The sequence below is a fragment of the Crocodylus siamensis genome, chromosome 3 (assembly GCF_052110815.1).
Source record: "Crocodylus siamensis isolate JL-2025a chromosome 3, ASM5211081v1, whole genome shotgun sequence".
Lineage (NCBI taxonomy): Eukaryota > Metazoa > Chordata > Crocodylia > Crocodylidae > Crocodylus > Crocodylus siamensis.
The window spans coordinates 45,466,504-45,486,436 of NC_143397.1; the positions used below are offsets into that span (position 1 = coordinate 45,466,504).

At 41.2% G+C, this 19,933-nt stretch overlaps 1 protein-coding gene across 1 annotated transcript in view; it reads left to right on the forward strand.

Annotated features, from left to right (window-relative positions):
• The window catches only part of ADGRV1 (adhesion G protein-coupled receptor V1), a 479,769-nt gene that overhangs the window by 136,140 nt on the left and 323,696 nt on the right, over window positions 1-19,933 (forward strand). Inside the window, exons 39-44 of the mRNA XM_090037635.1 lie at window positions 342-435; window positions 5,796-5,874; window positions 8,106-8,244; window positions 8,774-8,915; window positions 15,063-15,325; window positions 18,183-18,358. Of these exons, the coding sequence (XP_089893761.1) occupies window positions 342-435; window positions 5,796-5,874; window positions 8,106-8,244; window positions 8,774-8,915; window positions 15,063-15,325; window positions 18,183-18,358 (893 nt within the window). The remainder of the gene's footprint in view (window positions 1-341; window positions 436-5,795; window positions 5,875-8,105; window positions 8,245-8,773; window positions 8,916-15,062; window positions 15,326-18,182; window positions 18,359-19,933) is intronic.

Genomic DNA, 19,933 nt, shown 5'->3' on the forward strand with positions numbered 1-19,933 from the left:
CTTTTTTAACTACAAACTGTTATGAATTGATTTCTCCTTCTGTTCTTATGTTTTTTGTTTGTTTTCTTTTTAGTGGGTTATTTTTAATGCCTTTAAATTCACAATGGAATTTATGTTCAGGAATAGTTTGGTGTCACTGTAGTGACTTCTCTATGAAATTTAATGCTTTATCTGATATGTCTCACATGAAGATTACTCTCAGACCCAGTACTATTTCAGGAAGGTAGAAAGGAGACTTAATATGATTGCGATATTGGACTTAGTGTTGCTTTTTGGGTGAGTTGCAAATTGTTTCTTTAAAAGACTCAAAAAGGAATGTTTATTCTGTTTGTGTTTTTCAGGATGATATTCCAGAGGTGCAGGAATTCTTCCTTGTTAATTTAACTTCAGTTGAGCTCATCTTGTATCCTATGACAACATCTCCTCCCAAACTGGGTATATCATCTGCATCAGTAAAATAATTACTTTTTCAATTTGTATTTGTTGTATGAATTTAATAATATTCTCTAGATTGACTGTTATTATAGTAGCTTAGTGACAACACAGGTGTACAGCAAGAATACCTAAAAGAGTTGGTCAGTTATCATAAGAACCAAGACTGAGATGTATTAATTTCAGTTATTTTTACAGAAGCTATTTATTTAATGTATGGTTTTGTTTTTGTTTTGTTTTGTTTTTTAAAAGCCTTGATCATTTTGCTAAATCATTAATATGAGGACTTCCTATTGAAATTTGAGAACTAGACTTCCAGTATGAAAATACTTTAGGGATAGTGAGAAAAAAATATTCTTGAAAATTTGATAAATGAATGATTATTTGTCTTAGTAAAATATCTTGGCTATCTGATTCAGCACAATGCTTATGACAGTTATGCAGAGATGAGAAGCTGGTCTCGTTCAAACCCAAACTGCTAAACAGAGGAGTAATTTCTCCAAAAGTAATACTGAGAATTGATTAGCTGTGCCTTGCATGTTAAGCCCTGTGTTGGAGACCAGCAGTGTTTGGAAGAAGTATTTTGCATCGTACATTATATTTCCAGGAACTGCAGAGGGCTTGTGACCTCTGGATCATTTATTTAAAGGTGCAGTGACCTCTTCAGATAAAAATGGGGCTATAGAGCCTGCAGAACCTCCCCCCCCCCCAAACAAAACAAAACAAAACAAAACATTCATAGTAGCTCGCAATCCTCATCCTCTGAACCCAGGGATTGCTACTGTGTCTGGTGTGCATTATATTACTCCAGACTTCTGCATCTTTATGGAGGCTGAGCACAATATTGTCCTTAATGTTTTGATTCGGTGGAGATTTCAGCCCAATTTGGCTGAATCAAATCAGGAGACCCTTTAATTTCTCTGAATTGAATTGGAACCCTCCGAATTGATTTGGAGAGGTTTGGAAGAATTCAGCGATTCAGACACAGCTATAAATATTTTTTCTATATACCTCTAGGTAGCAGGCAGCTCATGAGTGCTGCGATGCTGGGGCAGATGAAGTGTCCCACAGGAGCGCGGGGGTCTCCCAGCACGCTCAGCAGCAAACGTGGAAGTGGACCAGAAGCACTTCAGGTCCACTTCTCGGTCTGGCGGGGAACACACAGGGCCCCTGCTCCCCTCCTGGCGCTCCTGTGGGACGCTTCATTTGCCCCAGCATCACAGCATTCACAGGCTGCGCCTGTACCTCATACATAGAAAAAACATTTAAAGCTGTGTCTGTGGCTGAATCACTAATTCTCTGAATCAGCACTGAATTTTCAGATTTGGATTTGGCTGAATCGAATCAGGGACAGTGATCCGAATCAACAAATTGAATCACTGTCCCCAATTTGGGCTGAATCCGAATAGAATACAGCCTGTTTTGCATACCCCTACCTGATAACTGCTTATTCAATGTGTGCTTGGAGGAAAAGTGACAAAATAATATTTAAAGCAGTAAAACAACCTCACAAAGTTTCTTTATTGCTGTTTTACTAGGTTTGCTTTTGAGGTTAAAATTCTCTTAATCTTCCATTCACCTTTATTATATCGGCCCACTTGGTTAGATCCTGATCCTGCTTTCACTGAAATCAATGGCAAAATTCTCATTGACTTTAAGGAGAGCAGGACTAGATCCTTAATGTTAAGTTTGTGTCCTTCTACTGTCTTTCTTTTGACTTCTTTCCCCTTTTCTTTGCATGCCTATAGAAGTGACTGAATTAATTCATTACAGACTAAAAGGTAAATTGTAATACTGATGAATCATATGGCCAGTCTGAACTAGGATTAGTTCATTGATGACACTTATTTCATAAAGGAAGTGTAACACCTGAGTGAAGTACACTTAATATCTGCTAGAAGTAAATTCGGTAATGGGTCATTTAGTCTTACCCTTCATTGTGCAAGGTACTTTGTCTCCTTGAATTACATTCACACAGCCCGGGTATATCACTGGGATGAACTGGCGCACACACTGTAGATGCATTTAAATTAATGAGACAAAAAATTCAATATAATCCTGCATTTATTGACTTATATCAGAATTTTACTAATTACAGTAGGGGAAATTTAAATTGGAGATTAAGAAGAACTTTTTCACTCTGAGAGTGGTTAAGCATTGAAACAGGCTACTCAGAAAGGTTTTGGAATTTTCATCCTGGGAAATCTTCAGGAACAGATTAGATGAATTCTTGACTGGGATGGTTTAGTGAGGGATGATCTTGTCTTGAGGAAGGGTTCTGCTGTGGTCCGTTCCAGGCCTAGTTTTTCTGTGATTCTGATTTTTCATTTCTATAATCTACCCACTTTATAATTTTCATGAAGGTATAAATCCTAGCAAATATTTATTAAGACAGTATTATAAAGGCACATATATATATATATAAAATTATTAAGGTAATATTATAAGCAGGGACTGGAACAGTCACCCCCCTGCTCGGCCCCCCTCAGGCCCGAGGGGAGGCACACCTAGGCCAAGGGTTAGTGAGGAACTAGTTAGGGAACTTCTGGAGGGACTGGACGTATTCAAGTCAGCCGGTCCAGACGATCTCCACCCTAGAGTACTAAAGGAATTGGCTGAGGTCATTGCAGGACCCCTGGCACGGCTTTATGAGCACTTGTGGTGCTAGAGGACTGGAAGAGGGCCAACGTGGTTCCCATCTTCAAAAAGGGGAAGAAGGAGGACCCAGGAAACTATAGGCCAGTTAGTCTTACCTCGATCCTAGGCAAGCTGTCTGAGAAAATTATTCTGGCACACATCCATGAGGGGCCAGCAGGGGATTTCATGCTTAGGAGCAACCAACACGGGTTCATCAGTGGTAGGTCCTATTAGACCAACCCGGTAGCCTTCTGTGATCAGATCACCAAATCATTAGACACAGGGGTAGCAGTGGACATAGTCTTCCTGGACTTTCGGAAGGCCTACGACACTGTCTCTCACCCCGTTCTTATTAAGAAACTAGGGGACTGTGGTGTCGATACCCACACAGTCAATTGGGTCACCAACTGGCTGGAGGGCCGCATGCAGAGTGTGGTGGTGGATGGGTCATTTTTGACCTGGAGGGATGTGGGCAGTGCAGTTCCTCAGGGCTCGGTCCTCAGGCTCGCACTGTTCAACAACTTCATCAGTGACTTGGACGAGGGGGTAAAAAGCACCTTGTTCAAATTTGCTGATGACACTAAGATGTGGGGGGATGTGGGCACACTAGATGGGAGGAATAGGCTACAATCGGACCTAGACAGGTTACAAAGGTGTGTGGATGAGAATAAGATGGGATTCAACACTGACAAGTGCAAAGTGATGCACCTGGGGAGGAAGAACCAGCACCATACCTGCAGGTTGGGGAACTCGCTTCTTGTCAGTACAGAGGTGAAAAAAGGATCCTGGAGTCATCATTGAGTCTAAGATGAACATGGGCCGGCAGTGTGGGGATGGAGTCAGGAAGGCCAACCATACCTTGTCATGCATCCACAGATGCATCTTAAGCAGGTCCAAGGAGGTGATCCTCCCCCTCTATGCGGTACTGGTCAGGCCGCAGCTGGAGTACTGCATCCAGTTCTGGGCACCGCACTTCAAGAGGGATGTGGACAACGTGGAGAGGGTCCAGAGGAGGGCCACTCAAATGATCAGGGGGCAGCAGGGAAGGCCCTATTAGGAGAGGCTGCGGGACCTGAACCTGTTCAGCCTCCAGAAGGAAGGCTGAGGGGGGATCTAGTGGCCTGTTACAAACTCATCAGCAGGGATCAGCAGGCACTGGGGAAGTCCCTGTTCCCCTGAGCACTGCCAGGAGTGACCAGGAATAACGGTCACAAGCTGGCAGAGGGTAGATTTAGGCTAGATATCAGGAGGCGCTACTTCACGATCAGGGCGGCTAGGATCTGTAACCAACTTCCAAGAGAAGTGGTGCTGGCTCCTACCCTGGTGGTCTTTAAGAGGAGGCTAGATGTACACCTTGCTGGGGTCGTTTGAGCCCAGTACTCTTTCTGCCATGGCAGGGGGTCAGACTAGATGATCTACTCAGGTTTCTTCCGACCCTAGAAACTATGAAACTATAAAAGTCCTCAAAATAAGGAAATAATAGCAGGGAAACAAACCTTGGATCAAGCACGATGGGGAGGAATTGGATCAGGGAAGCTGAAGGTATGAACAGAAGCATCTGTAAACCTTAGCACATACTCAGACCCTGGAAAAGAACACAAGATTCTTGGGGCTTGACTATCTTTTGCTGTCTCACAAATATCTATTTTGTGAACTTAATGACAATGTTCCCTTCCCATCCTGTTATAGTGACAAATCCACATACATTTAGCAGTCCCCTGTTTCTACCAATTGCTTAATTAGTTTATTTGGTAGAAATCTATGCTGTGTATCTGAATATTTAGCTTTGTTGATTTAGATGCTTGCAAGTGGTTAATAGGGTAAAATGTTTTTTCTCCTCAATTTTTTTTTAGTTTTTGTAACATGAGAAATGTCTTCTAAAAGATTAAAATGAAAAAAAAAAATGAAGTTCCAAAGTTAAGTACTCAAAATTTAAAAAATACTAAAATTAAGCTTGCCCTTATGCATCTATGTTCTGAAGAAAAAACATGTTTAAAAAAAAATCAAGCTGTAGGCATACCATATTGGGCACCAAAAGGTGTTTGCCGCTTCTTATATTAATTGTTCTGTCACTCAGTTTCTTGCCTATTATCATGGTGATGATAATATCACCTTTTTACAGAGATATCGTGAAGATAATTGTACTAAAGTTTGTGGAGTACTCAAATGCTACAGTGATGAGTGCTAGAGAAAAGTCTATAAGGAAACGAATAAATCTCTGTTCAGAGCAGGTTTTAGAGCCTGTGCGGTAAATAAGACACGGACAGACATGCTTAATGATGAAGTTAAAACAAAGTATTTGTTATCTGCTTAGTCAGTAAGCAGTATTGATCCTTGCACTGAATTAAGGAGCAGTCCTGTAACTGTAACTGTTTGATTGTAATCCATAAACACAAATGGTCAGATTAATTTGCTTGGACAACCTTAATTCTGACACCTCCTAACGTATCAGAGCTTACCCTCACAAGCACTTAATGTTTATAAGCTTTGCTAGCAATGCTGTAGGAATTGGATTATATAGGTGATGGTGATTTTTCAGTTCTTTTTCCCCCAAATATTCCCAATTAATATATCCATTCTCTTCCTTTCACTGTAGTTTGGGAGATAGAAAAGTGCATTCTGTGCACAAAGTTTGGGAAATTAAGTTTTAATCATACCCTGAAACAATATAAATGGATTTTCTTTTTTCTTCTTCATTTAATTTTTTTTTTCATATTTTCTTTTAGATATAGAAGGCATGTCTGCTCAGATTATTATTGATGCCAATGATGGAGTCAAAGGAGTAATTGAATGGCAGAATACCAAGTAAGTCTCATCTTCCATGAAGATCATAATATGTGGGTTGGTTACTAGGATTCCCAGTGGCAAAACTCCCAGTGATGTTGATGAAAGCTCATCAGACCTTTATTATAGTAAAACAGTTTTAAAGATGGTTCATCTGGCAAGTGTGGAAGATCTTTCTAATGCTAGTGAAACATTTTAGGACTAGTGAAGCAGATCCTTTAATGTGCCTGATTTTTGGTCTTACCTTTTATGTTTTATGCTCTTGGCCTCAGCTGGCCCCAGTAACGGAAAAGTTGAACCAGTTCCCAAATCCAGATAACAATGAATTTTACCAAATACAGTATAGATACAACCAAAAATCTGATTTTTTTTGTGGACGGGTCTACACATGCACGGTTACTGTGCAGTAAATATGGTGATTTATGCAGACTTGAGTGTAAATTTGATACCTGCACCATGCACGTATGAAATTTACGTCCGATTTAATTACTGTGAAGTAACACATGTAGACGCCTTACTGCACAGTAGCACTGTGTGTGTGAACTGATTTAGGACTAACTTTATTCCCAAGTCAGTCCACACACAGTGTTAATGTGCTTTAATGCCTGCACATGTAGATGCTGACCTATTACCGTTTACTGCGCAGTAAATTTAAGCTGATAGAGATGCATGTGTAAACACGGTCTTTGTAGAGAAAAGTATGTTGTTTTCTGCTTGCAAGTTTAAGTCCATTCCATTCTAGATGGCTCTGTGCATATATGTTTCCTTATTTTATGACATGTATCTTCTTTCTGCACACACATGAATAAATGCAGATAAGAAAATACAATTCTCTTCTTCATTCATGCTGTTGCATTGCAGCACATTTCTGTTGTAGTTACAGATCTGCTTACATCTTCAAACTTCCTATGCAAGATTTCCTGTCATTGGGTACATATAGACTGGACTGATAACCATTTCCCCTTCTCTACTATTAATTTCTTGGGACATGCCAGAAATGCATGGCCTACATATGGGCACTTTCCATGTGTCTCGTGTGTTATAGAAAGTGGCTATGCTGAACAAAGTGGCCATGTACAAAATTTCAATTGTAGAAATTTTTCTACCATTAGAAATGATTCTGGGAGAGGAAGGAGTACAGACGTTCAATCTGCAACCTCTCCCTCTCCCCAGCTCCTTCTACATTCCTGATCTGAGGAAAGTGTGCACTATTCCAGCTCTTATATTCCCAGAGGGATTGGAGCAGCAGGGCAAAGTCCCCTGCCTGCTTCCCTCACCAGGGACCATGATATAGAGTTAGAAATAGGGAGCAATTCCAAGTGGCAGAGCTGTATGGCAAAGCCCCTGTCTACTTCTGCCATTGGGAACTCTGCCCTTAATGCATCCACCCGGTTGAGGTGACCCCAGGCTCTGGAAGACACCGAGTCCTTTCCCCTGGCTCTACTCCTCCTAGCTCCCAGGGAGAGCTAAGCAAGGGGAAAGCGTGAGATGTTCAGTGTCCTCTGAGCAATATTTTGAGAGCAATTTTTACTTTATTGTAGTTATTTTACTTCTGGAGCAGGAGGAAAAGCTTGATTGCCTGCACACTTTTGATTTCTACCAGGAGAATGGTGATTTTCCCAGTAGAAACTGAATGTCTGTATGTAGCCATTGTGTAAAACCTCCATTATGTGCTGAATTCCACTAAATATAAAAGTTGTATTGGATGTATGATTGATAGCACAAAAAGGTCTGCCTTGTACGAAAAACACCGAGTCATCTCATATGTGAATGTAACAATGATCTAATTTGCTGTCATGTATATCTAAACAATTAGATTATAAGGCATTAATAAAGTTGCAAAAGTAAGTATTTGGAACTCAGAAAATGCCCAGGCTACCTTAATTCAGACCTTTTGCATATGTATTGTTATATTTTAACTATTTGAACAAAACTATTTTGATTTTACTATATAGCTGTAAATCTAATGTACATGTTTATAATATATAATTCAGAAGCAGGCATATATTACTTAGTAGAGGTTTGACTTAACTTGCATATAACAGGTTGCACTCTAACCTTTTTAAGGCAGACATGTTGCCCGTTGCCACCCCCCCCCCCCGGCCGCAGTGTCACCTTTGTAATGATGCAGGCTGAAAACTACAAGCTGGTAATAGGAAGGGGGAGATAAATTATGTTCAATGTTATTGAATGAACTAAGAATTTTGAGTATCTTTCTAATCACTGGGGGTTCTTTTTTATTTTTATTTTAGTTTTGAAATAGATGAAAACCAAGGGATTCTGACAGTAGTAGCATACCGGGACAGAGGATCATATGGAAACGTATCTTTGTTTTTCTATGCCCAAAATCTGGAGGCCCACCTGGGTTTGGATTATAATGTGTCCTCAAGGGTAAGAAACAAACATCAAGAACAATGCTATTAATTTCCTAAATTTCTTTACTATTTGCAAAGCAGTGTATTTTTCTCAATTGGCTCAGTCATGCAAAGTGACAGCCACTGCAACTACAGTGGCTTTCACTTTCATTTATACAGTTTGTAAACCGAACATAATGCTTTCAATGTGGGGTCTGTTGTTCTTTAAATATTCTAAATAATGCATGTTTCAAAATATCAGACTTCATTTTATTTGTAATGTTTGTTTGGAAAATTTATGCAATTCATATTTGGGAACAATACTTCTTAGAAGATTCTTTACCTCAGGGCTTTTTAAAATATGGTTTCAGTAAACAAGGCCTTGTTTAGCCCTCATTCTGCAGTGGACTGATGATCTTCATTCCTGTTTTTAGCCAGTTTATGTATAGAGACATTCACAGTTTTGACCCATATTTCTGCAGTGCAAATCTGTAGAGCAGACTTGAAAAGGCTGTATTTGGTTGATGTTCTAAAACATGTAATGTCTTTGTATGCTTCCCCACCAGACTCTTTATTTTGCTGATGGAGAAAGGTATAAATTCATTGACATTGTGATTTTTGATGATGATATTCCTGAAGGTGATGAGAGATTCCAGTTAATTTTAACAAATCCCTCTGTGGGACTGGAGCTAGGGAAGAACACAACAGGTAAGATAGACTTCTCTATGTCCTTGAGTTTTTAACTCTTGTTTTAATTTCATTCTGCCCAAGAAATGTTGTATTCCTGAAACCATTGTTTATCTGCTATGGGTGATGTCTTTCCCTTTGAAGATACAGAAACCTGTAATGAAATCCATCTAAGTGCCAAGATTCTATTTGAAATGATTAGGCCTTAAAGTAAAACTTGTGCAGAAAAAGAGCTTTGTCAGGAACTTCCAGATTATTTTGTGCATTTGCAGGCTGCATGGTGCCTGCCTGGGGAGATCTTTGATTTCTTATTCTCAGTCCCTCATTTCTGGTTCCCAGTTCCTTATTCAAAGAATTAAACTTTAAAAGAACATTATCAAAGTAAGAATATTTGTTTAACAATGACAATATATATTGCAACTGAATTTGTTTGTAATTATTTAAACAAAGAAGTGGGTTTTGAAAGTCTATTAGTGAAAAAATATTCCTTGAGTTACTTCCAGGAACATTACGTGTGGACCTCAGTTTATTGCCTGTGGGCCAGATCTGGCCCATAGAATCCTTGGATATGGGGCAGACATGGGGCTTCAGCTGCAGGTGCACCCCTGTCCTGCCAGAGACGCAAGTAGTGGCTGCAGGCACTCTTCCCGTGATGCCACAAAGAAATTGTGCAGCTGGGTCCAAATGCCCTCCTACCCATATCCAATTTGGGTCATTCCAACCCACAACTAGAAAAAACTGCCTACCTCTGACTAGTGTCCTGCAACATAGCATGGATAGCACATCAACTGTATGCGTTAAACCTGGAAGAACTGTGATGTAGCTGCCTGTGACAGGAGTACCTCTACTAGAGTCTTTCTATTGGTGACTCCGCCCTCCTGTTATGGGCCGACCGCCTGCCTTCTCTCCTGCCACACCTTGATCTTGATTAATTAATGGATGTTAATTAGCGGGAGGCTGTCCATTTTATTTGCCCCGGTGCCAGGGGGCACTATCTGCGGCTCTTTTTCCTCCCTACACTGCAGCCCAAGCCTTGCAGATGGTACTGATGTGGTTTGATCTGGACCTTGTTGTAATTTGGCCCTCCCCTTGTCTTCCCTGGCTTTCCACCGCCCTCTTGTTCTGTGCCTTCCTGGCGCTCTGCTGCCTCCTCACTCTGGGGCTGGGACCAGTGCACCCCAAAATGCTGTGCCCTCTCTGGTGCCAGGGTCCCCACATCACCGGGGATCCCCTATGAGGCCTGCTTCAACCCCTAATAGCCTCACCCAAACCACCGGTCTTATAAAACTACAAACAGAAAACTCAAGCCCCTGGGCTATAACATAAAATCTATGCTGTCTGGCTAACCATCATTCAATCCCTACCAGGGAATTCTCCACCCTGTAATGGCAAACAGGAGCTGTTTGTGCCATCAGGCTTCTCCACTCTGCTTGCTCCAGCAGAGCTCCTTCTCCCTTTGCTGCTAGCTGCAAACTGCCCTCCTGGCCTCACTCCTGGGGTTTATATGTGCCAGGCCCAGCCCCTTCCTGTCAGCTGACTCCCCAGTGGTTGCCGTAGCAACCCACACCTGTGACTCTGCTCTGAGAGTAGCAGGCACCTTAGTGTCCTGCTACACTGCCCTTAGGGAGGCCTGGGACACCCAAGATGGAGACATTATGCAGTAATGTGGGGGACAGGAATATAATGATATAGCACATGGTGTGGTCAGTGTCACTCCCTAAGACATGGTACACATGCCCTGACTAAAGATGCTCATATATTTCCTCTTTGAGTGTTGTAAGATAAGATAGATAGAACAATAATATCCAAAGAGCGTCCTGCCTTCCCACTTAAGTTCAGTAAAATAAAGGTTTGCCAAATATGCGGAATTCCCGTTGCCTAGTTTAATTTTACTAACAGGAGCCATCTTATTTGAATGCAAAACAGAGCTCATTATCTTTAAATCACTTCAGCAGATGTGTTATGAATTGGGGAAGCAATACATAATGCCTGCCAGTTTTGATAATGCACTGAATCATGTTGTAAGCAATAAATCTCATAGTGTCTTATGGCCAGTCCAGCATAAAGCCCTGCCACAGCAAAGTATTTAAGCATGTGCCTGACACTTGGACCTATACCCCATTCCCAGTGAAATTAGTGGGAATGCTTATGTGTTTTAAGTTGATTAGGGTACAACCTTATAGGACCATAGGAAAGCAGGGATGGACGAGACTTTACAAGATCATCTAGTCCATGTCCCTGCTCAGGGCAGGCGTATCCCTGACTAAACCATCCAAATCAAGTATCTGTCTAATCTGCTCTTGAATCTCCAGCGTGGAAATTTCATAACTCTAGGCAGCCTGTTCCAGTGCTTGACCACCCCCATAGTCAAAAAGTTCCATCTAATATCCAACATACATTTCCCCTGCTGCAGCTTGAGACGATTGCTTCTAGTCCTGTCCCGTAGTCGCAGACAAAAGCATAGCTCCATATCCTTCAAGTATTTGGAGACTGTTATCATATCCTCAGTCTTTTCTTGTCCAGGGTAAATAACCCAATTTTTTTTTCAGCCTTTCCACATAAGACTTGCCTCCAAGGCTCCTAATAGTGTTTGTTGCTCTGTATTGGATTCTTTCCAAATTGCCCACATCCTTCTTGAAGTTTGAGGCCCAAAACCGGACACAGTACTCCAGATGAGGCCTCACCAGTGCTGAACAGAGCAAAAATTCACTCCTTTTGATTTGCAAGTGACACTGCTGTTAATACAACTCAGGATGCTACTGGCTTTTTTTATAACAACAGCACACAGTTGTTTTGTGTTTTGCTCCTGGTTCGCTATAATATATTTTATATATAATAATATAAAAACAAGTCTTTTGTTAGTCTTTGTATTTGTGCATGCAGTTATTTCATCCCAAGTACAGGACTTTGCTCTTGGCCATGTTGAATCTCATCTGATTGATTGTGGACTTTTTCTCCAATCTATTCAAGTCATTCTGAATCCTAATTCTCCCCTGCGGTGTCCGCAGTTCCACCCAACTTGGTGTCATCTACATATTTACTAAGTAAATATTCAAATCATTAATGAAGATGTTGAACAGTACTGGACATAGCATTCACTAGGGGTCAGTCCTATGTGATACCTCTTCCCACCTAGACATTGAACTATTGAGGGACTACCTGCTGAGTATGATAATTCATCTTACAGTACTTTCATCTAGTCTGTATTTCCTAAGCTTGTTAATGAGGATGTGGTGGTTTTGCACAGATTACTAATTTGCTTAAATGATGAGCGAGACCTTATGAAGGGGATAAGACAAAATGCTGCATTTATTGATTAGCATATTCAAAAGAGTGCTTATACACATACACGCACTCCCAATCACTCTGCAGATGTTGTAGTTACCAAAGTCCATTGTACTGCACCAGCTGGCCAACCTAGGAGTACGAGATATGGAAGGAGTGGGGCATACAGATGTGTGTCTGTGCTTCAGTGAAGCTTGCAGTGTGTCACCCAAATTCTTGCTGCTAAGTCTCCCTCCTTCATAGGGGTTATTAAGTTGTTATTGGGTGACTGGTCCACCTGATACAGACTTACCTTTTCAGCCTTTTTCACCATTTAGTAACTTTGTTCACTTTAGACTCATTCATCCATATATCCATATATATCATAAAAGAAGAATGCAAAAAAGAAAAAATGCTTATTGTATCTTTTTAGCAAACAACAAGATATAAAAGTACAATGACAAGCTTAATTCATAATGGCAAACTTAAAATCTCTATAGTGGAAATTGCTAAATTTCAGGTTTATAACATTCACTGCTTTTCCTGCTTCCATGGAGCCTGTCACTTTATCATACAAGAAAGCCAGATTGGCTAGGCATGACTTGCTCCTTTGTGAATCGACGCTGACTGTTCCTCATAATCATGTGTTCCTCTAGGTACTTCACAATGGATTCCTTAATTGCTTCATAATTTTTCTGGGTATAGAGGTCAGATTGACTAGTTTGTAGTTTTCTGGACCCTCTTTCTTCCCCTTCTTAATTATGGGCACTATATTTTTCCATTTTCTAGTCACCTGGGGCCCCATCTGACCTCTGTGATTTCTCAAAAGAGATGCACAACGGCTCTGAAATCACCTTGGCCAATTGTTTCATTACCCTCAAGTGCATCCCATTCAGCCCTGCTGACTTGGAAGCATCTAGCTTCTCTGAGTAATTCCTAACCAGTTCTGGCATTACTGTGAGCTATTTATCTCCTTCCCTATTTCTGCTGCCAACTGCACTCATCATCTGGTAGCTTCCTCAGTTTGTGAAAACTGAAGTAAAAAATGCATTGCATACTTCAGCCTTCTCTGCATTGTCTGTGACTAGATTGCCTTCCGCATTCCATAAGGGACCTATGGTTTCTTTGATCTTCGTCTTATTTTTGACATACCTATAGAATCCCTTTATATTGCCAGCCATGTTCTAGTCACATCAACTGTCCCACCATGTCTCCAGAATCCCAATTACATCGCAATTCTGTGATTGTACTGGGACCTCCAGTTCTTTCTGTTTGTTCCCCATACTTCTTGCATTAGCGTGTAAACATTTCAAATATCTATCTGACTGTCCTGGCCTCTTCCTGAGAACATTGTGAAGTTTTTTTCATCCAGGTCTCCAGGCTCTTTATTTACCTCCTGGGCTTTTTTTCTTTATCCCCCAGTAGACCTGTTTTAAAGCCCTCCTCACTAGATTAGCAAGCCTGTATATGAAGACTTTATCAGGTGGACCCCATTCCTGGAACATCACCCCACACTCAAAGAAGCTGAAGGCCTGCAAGTGACACCATATCCGCAGCCATGTGTTAATCTCTAGGATGCATCTGCCTCTGGCTGACTAGAATACCACATGGGCCCCTGTATGCTTCACCCTTGCACCCAGAGCCATGTAGTTACTTTTGATCTGCTCAGGGTCATCCCTGGTAGTATCATTATTGTCCACAGGGATGAGCAGTGGGATAGTAGTCAGAGGGTCAGATAAGTCTGGGCAATCTTTCATAACATCTCAGATATGGGCTTCACAAGTCAGGCCAGCAGATGGATGCCTCTACAGGTCAGGCCTGCAGATGGATACCTCTGTGCCCTGTAAGAGAAAGTCGCCAGCCACTACCACCCATTGCTTTTGCTTGGTAGCAGTGGTCTCGATCCTCTCTCGCTTAGGGGTGCATGGCTTGTTTTCCTTTGCCACAGGACTGGGCTCCTTCTCATCCAAAGTGAGAGCTTTATACTTGTTCTCAGTTGGATAGCTGCAGGTCCAGAAGAGGAATGCTGTCTGTTTCTGGAGGTGACAAGCTGCCATTTTCCACCTTCCCTTATTTCTTCTAGTGTGACATTCAGGGCTTTTTTTGGTTGTCCCTCTTCCATGATTTTGGAGGTCTCTTTGTGCATTGACTCAATGAAGGCCTCACACTCACAGGTGTTTTGGACCCTATCCATGTCCTCTTGAAGTTCCCTTCCCTGATTCCTGAAAGAATCCACCAGGAGGCACCTCTCACACCAGAAGCATCCTCCCACTTGGCTGTACCTGGCAAGGGTAGGCAGACTGTAGGCTCTGCAAAATCAGCCAGATCTGGGTGGATGTCTTGGCAGTCAGGGGCCATGCCTGGACAGAGACTGCATAGGTACAGATAGAAGAAGGGCTGGCAGTGGCAGAGGCTTTGGCATTGTGACATTGGGTTTTTTTTCCTGCTAGTGCCTTCCTTTTTTTTCTGCTGTGTCCTCAACCAGACACAATCAGCTCCTTCCTTTACACAAACCTACAGAATGTCTCCCAAACTAAAGCGGTTCCAAAAAGCCTAAGCCAGGCAGGCCTGTTTACTTACGAGTGCTTACAAGCCCTCTCCCCAGGCAGCCACCTTAATTATCTTACTGAACTGAGGTCTGAGGGAGAATATAATTATTTTCGATGAAAAAGGTCACACTTTCCATCTCATTTCCTTATCTCTTCTAGTCCTGCACCAACAAAATTACAATATATGATACTATGAAAATATATGCAGTCATACATTTGTATGACATTACGTGAAGAGGTTATATATCGGGCTGTGTGGTGCATGTGAATATGTGTGTATACATTTGTATTTTGTATGTTTATATACACAAATCACATTAACATGATACATTTTTCATTTTCTGTCTTTCAAAAGCCACAGTCACCATCCTTGCTAATGATGACGGTCATGGAGTTTTGTCATTTAATAATAGTGATCACTTCTTCCTAAAGGAGCCAACAGCTCTCGACTTTATGGAAAGTGTTGCAGTACTGAATATTATTAGGGAACCCCCTCGGGGGATATTTGGCACTGTGACTGTTCGGTATATCATAAGAGAAATGAATTCATCAGATGTGACAGTGGATCTGACCCCTTCACAAGGATATATTGTGCTGGAAGAAGGAGTCAGATTAAAGGTAATGTGCAGGTAGTAATTAAAAAACAGGATAAATAGACCCTTTGCAAATTTGTTAGAATGCAGACAGACATGCCACATTTTATGTTAGATTTGATTTTCAGTGTGTTTTGCTTTCCTTCCTGTCTTGTAGGAAAGTTGACTCAAATATGGTATATGATTTTATGCCATGTTGCAAATGAAAAGGTAAAAAAAAGTATGAATATGCCAGTACTTATCTCTGGTAGATGTTTAGTCCTGTTGTTGCTGTTGGAATACTTGTCACTTTGAACCATTCAAATAAACAGAAAATGATGTAATGCCCAAGTTACTTTCATGTACACTAAGAGCCACTTTCTCTATATATACTTGGCATGCAGCTAAGTATCTAAGATGAAGATTTCAGACTATAGTAACATTGTACCTTTATAATAAAACTAATGTATCATTCTATAGCCTAAGAATACTTCCATTGCTCTCACCTAGAGAAAATATATTACTGTTAGTGTGAGAAATTGTGTCAGCAATTAAAGTCTCAAACTATAAAAATGTTCATTTTGGATAAGAATAGTGTCTAGTGCTTATCCCCCTCCCCCCAAAAAAACCCAGACAAACCCCCAGAACTTTGACCTAGAAAATGGATAATTTTGTTAATTAGTTTTAAATTTATTTTATTTAGTTAGGGTAGAATCCTAATCCCTCCTCAGCTAGTGGATTTTTAGGGTGTATACAAATGTTGCATTTCTACCAGTGGAATTCCAGTACCACCAGTTGAAACCCTAGCTGTACAAGCACTCAAACAGTTTCTACCCAACCAAAAATGGTAGGTAGAAACTTCTACCATATCTGACAAGGTAGAATTAGCCGTCATTTGAGTTTCTAGCAGAGAAATACATGCTTGTACACTTTATCTCTGTAACAGGATCCTCCATTCTGCTCTCTAACATCCTAGCATACCTAGATCTGCCCTCCCTCCCTGCCCCGCCCCACACACTTCACAGAAATAGTCTATGATTTGACCAAACTTCACTGCTCCAGTAGAGCACAGAGCAAATCCCTTCCTCTGCCAGCCCTGGCACTGGAAAGACCCTCTCCACAGGCCTGGAGCAGGCAGGAGAAACTAACTTATCAGCACTTGATCTCCAACTTGCCAGCATCTCCTGGATGCAGCCTGGCCTGCCTCCACTATCAGCATCTGTTTCCCCCCCTGCCCATCCTTCTTCACGCACGCACGCACGCACGCACGCACGCACACACACACCAGTGCCCCTGCTCCTGCCAATCCTGAAACCTCTGGCCTCACCCTGCCCATTCTAGACCAGGACCGAGACCCTACCTGACAGGCTGCTCTTTCTGTAAGTGTTCTGTTTTTTGCTGAACATCCAGGAACCTTATATCAGCACTTTTCCCTTAACTTTTGAGAACAAAATTGTTGTAAAATTTTTTCAATGAAAACCTGATTCCCACTGAGGGATTCCCACTGAAATTTCCATTTTGATGAAGTAAGCATTTTGTTTGAAAAATATTGACCATCCTTAGTTCTGTCACCTTGTTTTAATTTCAAGGACCACAGGTGCCTTACTGGCAGGGAACATGGAATAAGTTCAGTGAAAATCATAATTAAAATTGTTCTAATAGAATATATGTAGTATCTTTGAAGAACTGAGCTCTACATTACGTAGGACTTGAGCAGAAGCACTTTGGATCATATCTAGAGTTGAGTTAGTCAGTGGGTGCCATCTACATGAGATGCTTACTGCACAGTAGCCTAATAACACTGCACAGTAGAGTGACAGTCAAAAACCGTGTTAATATGCTATTGTACAGTGTTATTAGTCTACAGTGTAGTAACTATCACAAAAAAAAGTGTTCTGGTGTCACTGTGTACTAACTGTAGTTACTGTGCATTTAGTTAGTACTTCATTAAATGAGTACTGAATAAAATGCGCAGTAACTACCACATTAAATGAATGTGTGGAGGGGTCAGTAGGGCTGTACGAAGCTTTGGTTTCTGATTCAATTTGGTGGCAATTTGGCTGAATTCGAATCTTCAGCATCAAATCAATGAATTGAATCGCTGTCCCCGATTCGGGCTGAATCCAAATCAAATACGGTCCAATTCGCACACCCCTGGCTGCCAGTGTAGCGCGTATATAAAAAGCTGAGGTCTCCTTAAACCCCTAAATATGACATACTAAATAGATTTCACCTGGAACAGAAAAAAACATAGATCTGTACAGTGGTAGCCTGTCAGAGGTACCAGAAATGTACTATTCTGATCTTCTGCTTCTGGCAGTAAAGAAATGCTTTCTGTTCCTATGGCACTTAGCTTAATTGCAGCAACATGAGTGAAGCTTCGATACAGCTATCACTAAGGGACAGTTCAATTAGGAGTCTGGTGAGTAGAATATATGGAAGGGGAGCTTTAGAACAAAGAAGGAAACCCAGTACTAAAGAAGTCTTTTCCAAGAGATTTGGAGCCTCTCAAATAACCTAGAATGTCAAAAGAGCCCCAGCCCTTTACCATGATCTCAGAAAACGTGAACCAAACAGAAACAAAAAAATTGTAGGAGAGAGAGAGGATGAAGAGAATGGGAAACAGAACCATGAGGCAATGAAAAGGGAAATTGTGTGGTCATCTAACAGTTGTTCAAAAGTAGGGATCCATAAAGAACAGGCTGAGAACCACGTCTCTAGATAACTATTTGATTTTCACATTTTTCTCACTGAGTGTGGTATCTGCTACTTTACTCCCACTGTGAGCCAAATCATGATTAGCCCCTCTGAAGTCACCAAAGTAGCATCAACTGTTGGAGTTATTTTCTATCAGTAGGTGTCATGTCTTAAATACCTTTATGTCCTCCTTGTTTTATCCTCAGACTCTGCACATTACTGCCATACTTGATGCAGAACCAGAAATGGATGAACATTTTATTGTCACTCTGTTCAACCCAACGGGAGGAGCCAGACTAGGCACAAAAATAGAAACTATGATCACGGTGTTACAGAACCAGGCCCCTTTGGGACTTTTTACTATCTACCCAGTTTTAAATAGGTACAGTATCTAATTCAATTAAAAAGAGGATAATTGTTCATACTCGATTGATGGGCTATTTCTCTGCATCTTTCTTTAATGGAACTGCTCAAAGAAAACAAGGCAATGAACAATGTATGGTTTTAGTTAATTGAAAATCATTTAATAATATTGTTGCTAAGCAAGAAGACAGACACAAGGGGAAAAATGAGAATGAAGACTGATGTTCCTTGCTGTTATTCTTTAGTAGCTTATGTTTATTTGCCTAGTAATATAATGGCAGAAAAACACTATTAGAATTGCAAAGCCAAGTGCTCACAATTTAGGATATGTGAGTATTTAAATTCCCTTGGGCGTGTGCATTTTGAGACAACCTTTGATTACATAAATCTGTACTATTTTTTTCTGCCAGGATCTGTGCCTCATGCTACATATAATTACTTGCATTTGATTTAGCACCCTCTCCCCCTACCATGCAAGGGTGCCTGGTACCAGTACATCTCTGGCACAACCTTTGCTACAGTACTGTTTGCTGCACACTATTCAAGCCATGCTTTAAGCACAGAATTACTGCTTCCTTGATCGCTTTTCTGTGGCTATCATCATAATACCTGAGTACTACAGAAAATTTTATTTTCATAACAGTGGGGGGAGGAGGTTAAATTATCCTAGTTTACAATTGGGAAAGTGACATTGAGATAAATAGTAGTTGAATTTAAAAATATCTAGGTAATGTGGTATCAATTTCACGTATCCAGTTTGTAATGCCTGGGACTGGTTTCTTAAAAGTACTTAGCATTATATAGTACTTAATAAGTTCAAAACACAGCTCCCATTGCCTTCAGTTAGAGCTGTGCAGAATGTACAGTTTTGAGTACCTGTGGAAACTGTTGCTTAAATGTCTAGGTTGGTCTTACACAGGGACTCTATGACAGGAGCAGGGACAGAAAGCATATCTCTGGAGCAACATTCAAGTGTCTTAAGCATGAGGCAGGCCTTTCTCTTTTTGCAGTTCTTTGCTTTATTCACTATATGCTGTTCAAATTCTGCAACCAGTAAAGCAACATCTACACTACAAAACCTGGATCCACAGCCAGTACAGATTTATTCTGTACACTAACAGTACATACAGATGTTTGGGGAGGTTAGGTGGAGGTTTGGTTACGTTAAAAATGGCCACCCAATTTAATTTAGTTCACCCATGTGTGGACCTTACTTATGCTTGGATCTCTATTTAGGTGGATCTAACTGTGAATTGTACAGAAACTGAGGAAGTTTAGATCAGTCTAAAAATGGCAAGTTAACTGTACCTTGGAGGTAGTCTAACTTCGATCAGTCCCACTTGACCTGATCTAATTGAACTTCTGTACAGTTCTCAGCCCAGCCACGTGCCCTAGCCCTGAGGCTGCATTCCCCACAGGCATGATGGGTTGGTTCACTGGAGGGGTTGGGGGGGCTAAAAACAGCCCCTGGTCCCAGGGAAGAGAGCCTTCCCATCCTCACAAACTCCCCACAGACCTCACTAGCCCCCTAACCCCACCAAACCCTCCAAGACTATGTTAACCCCCAATCCCCCAAGCACCCCTTGGCAAACTG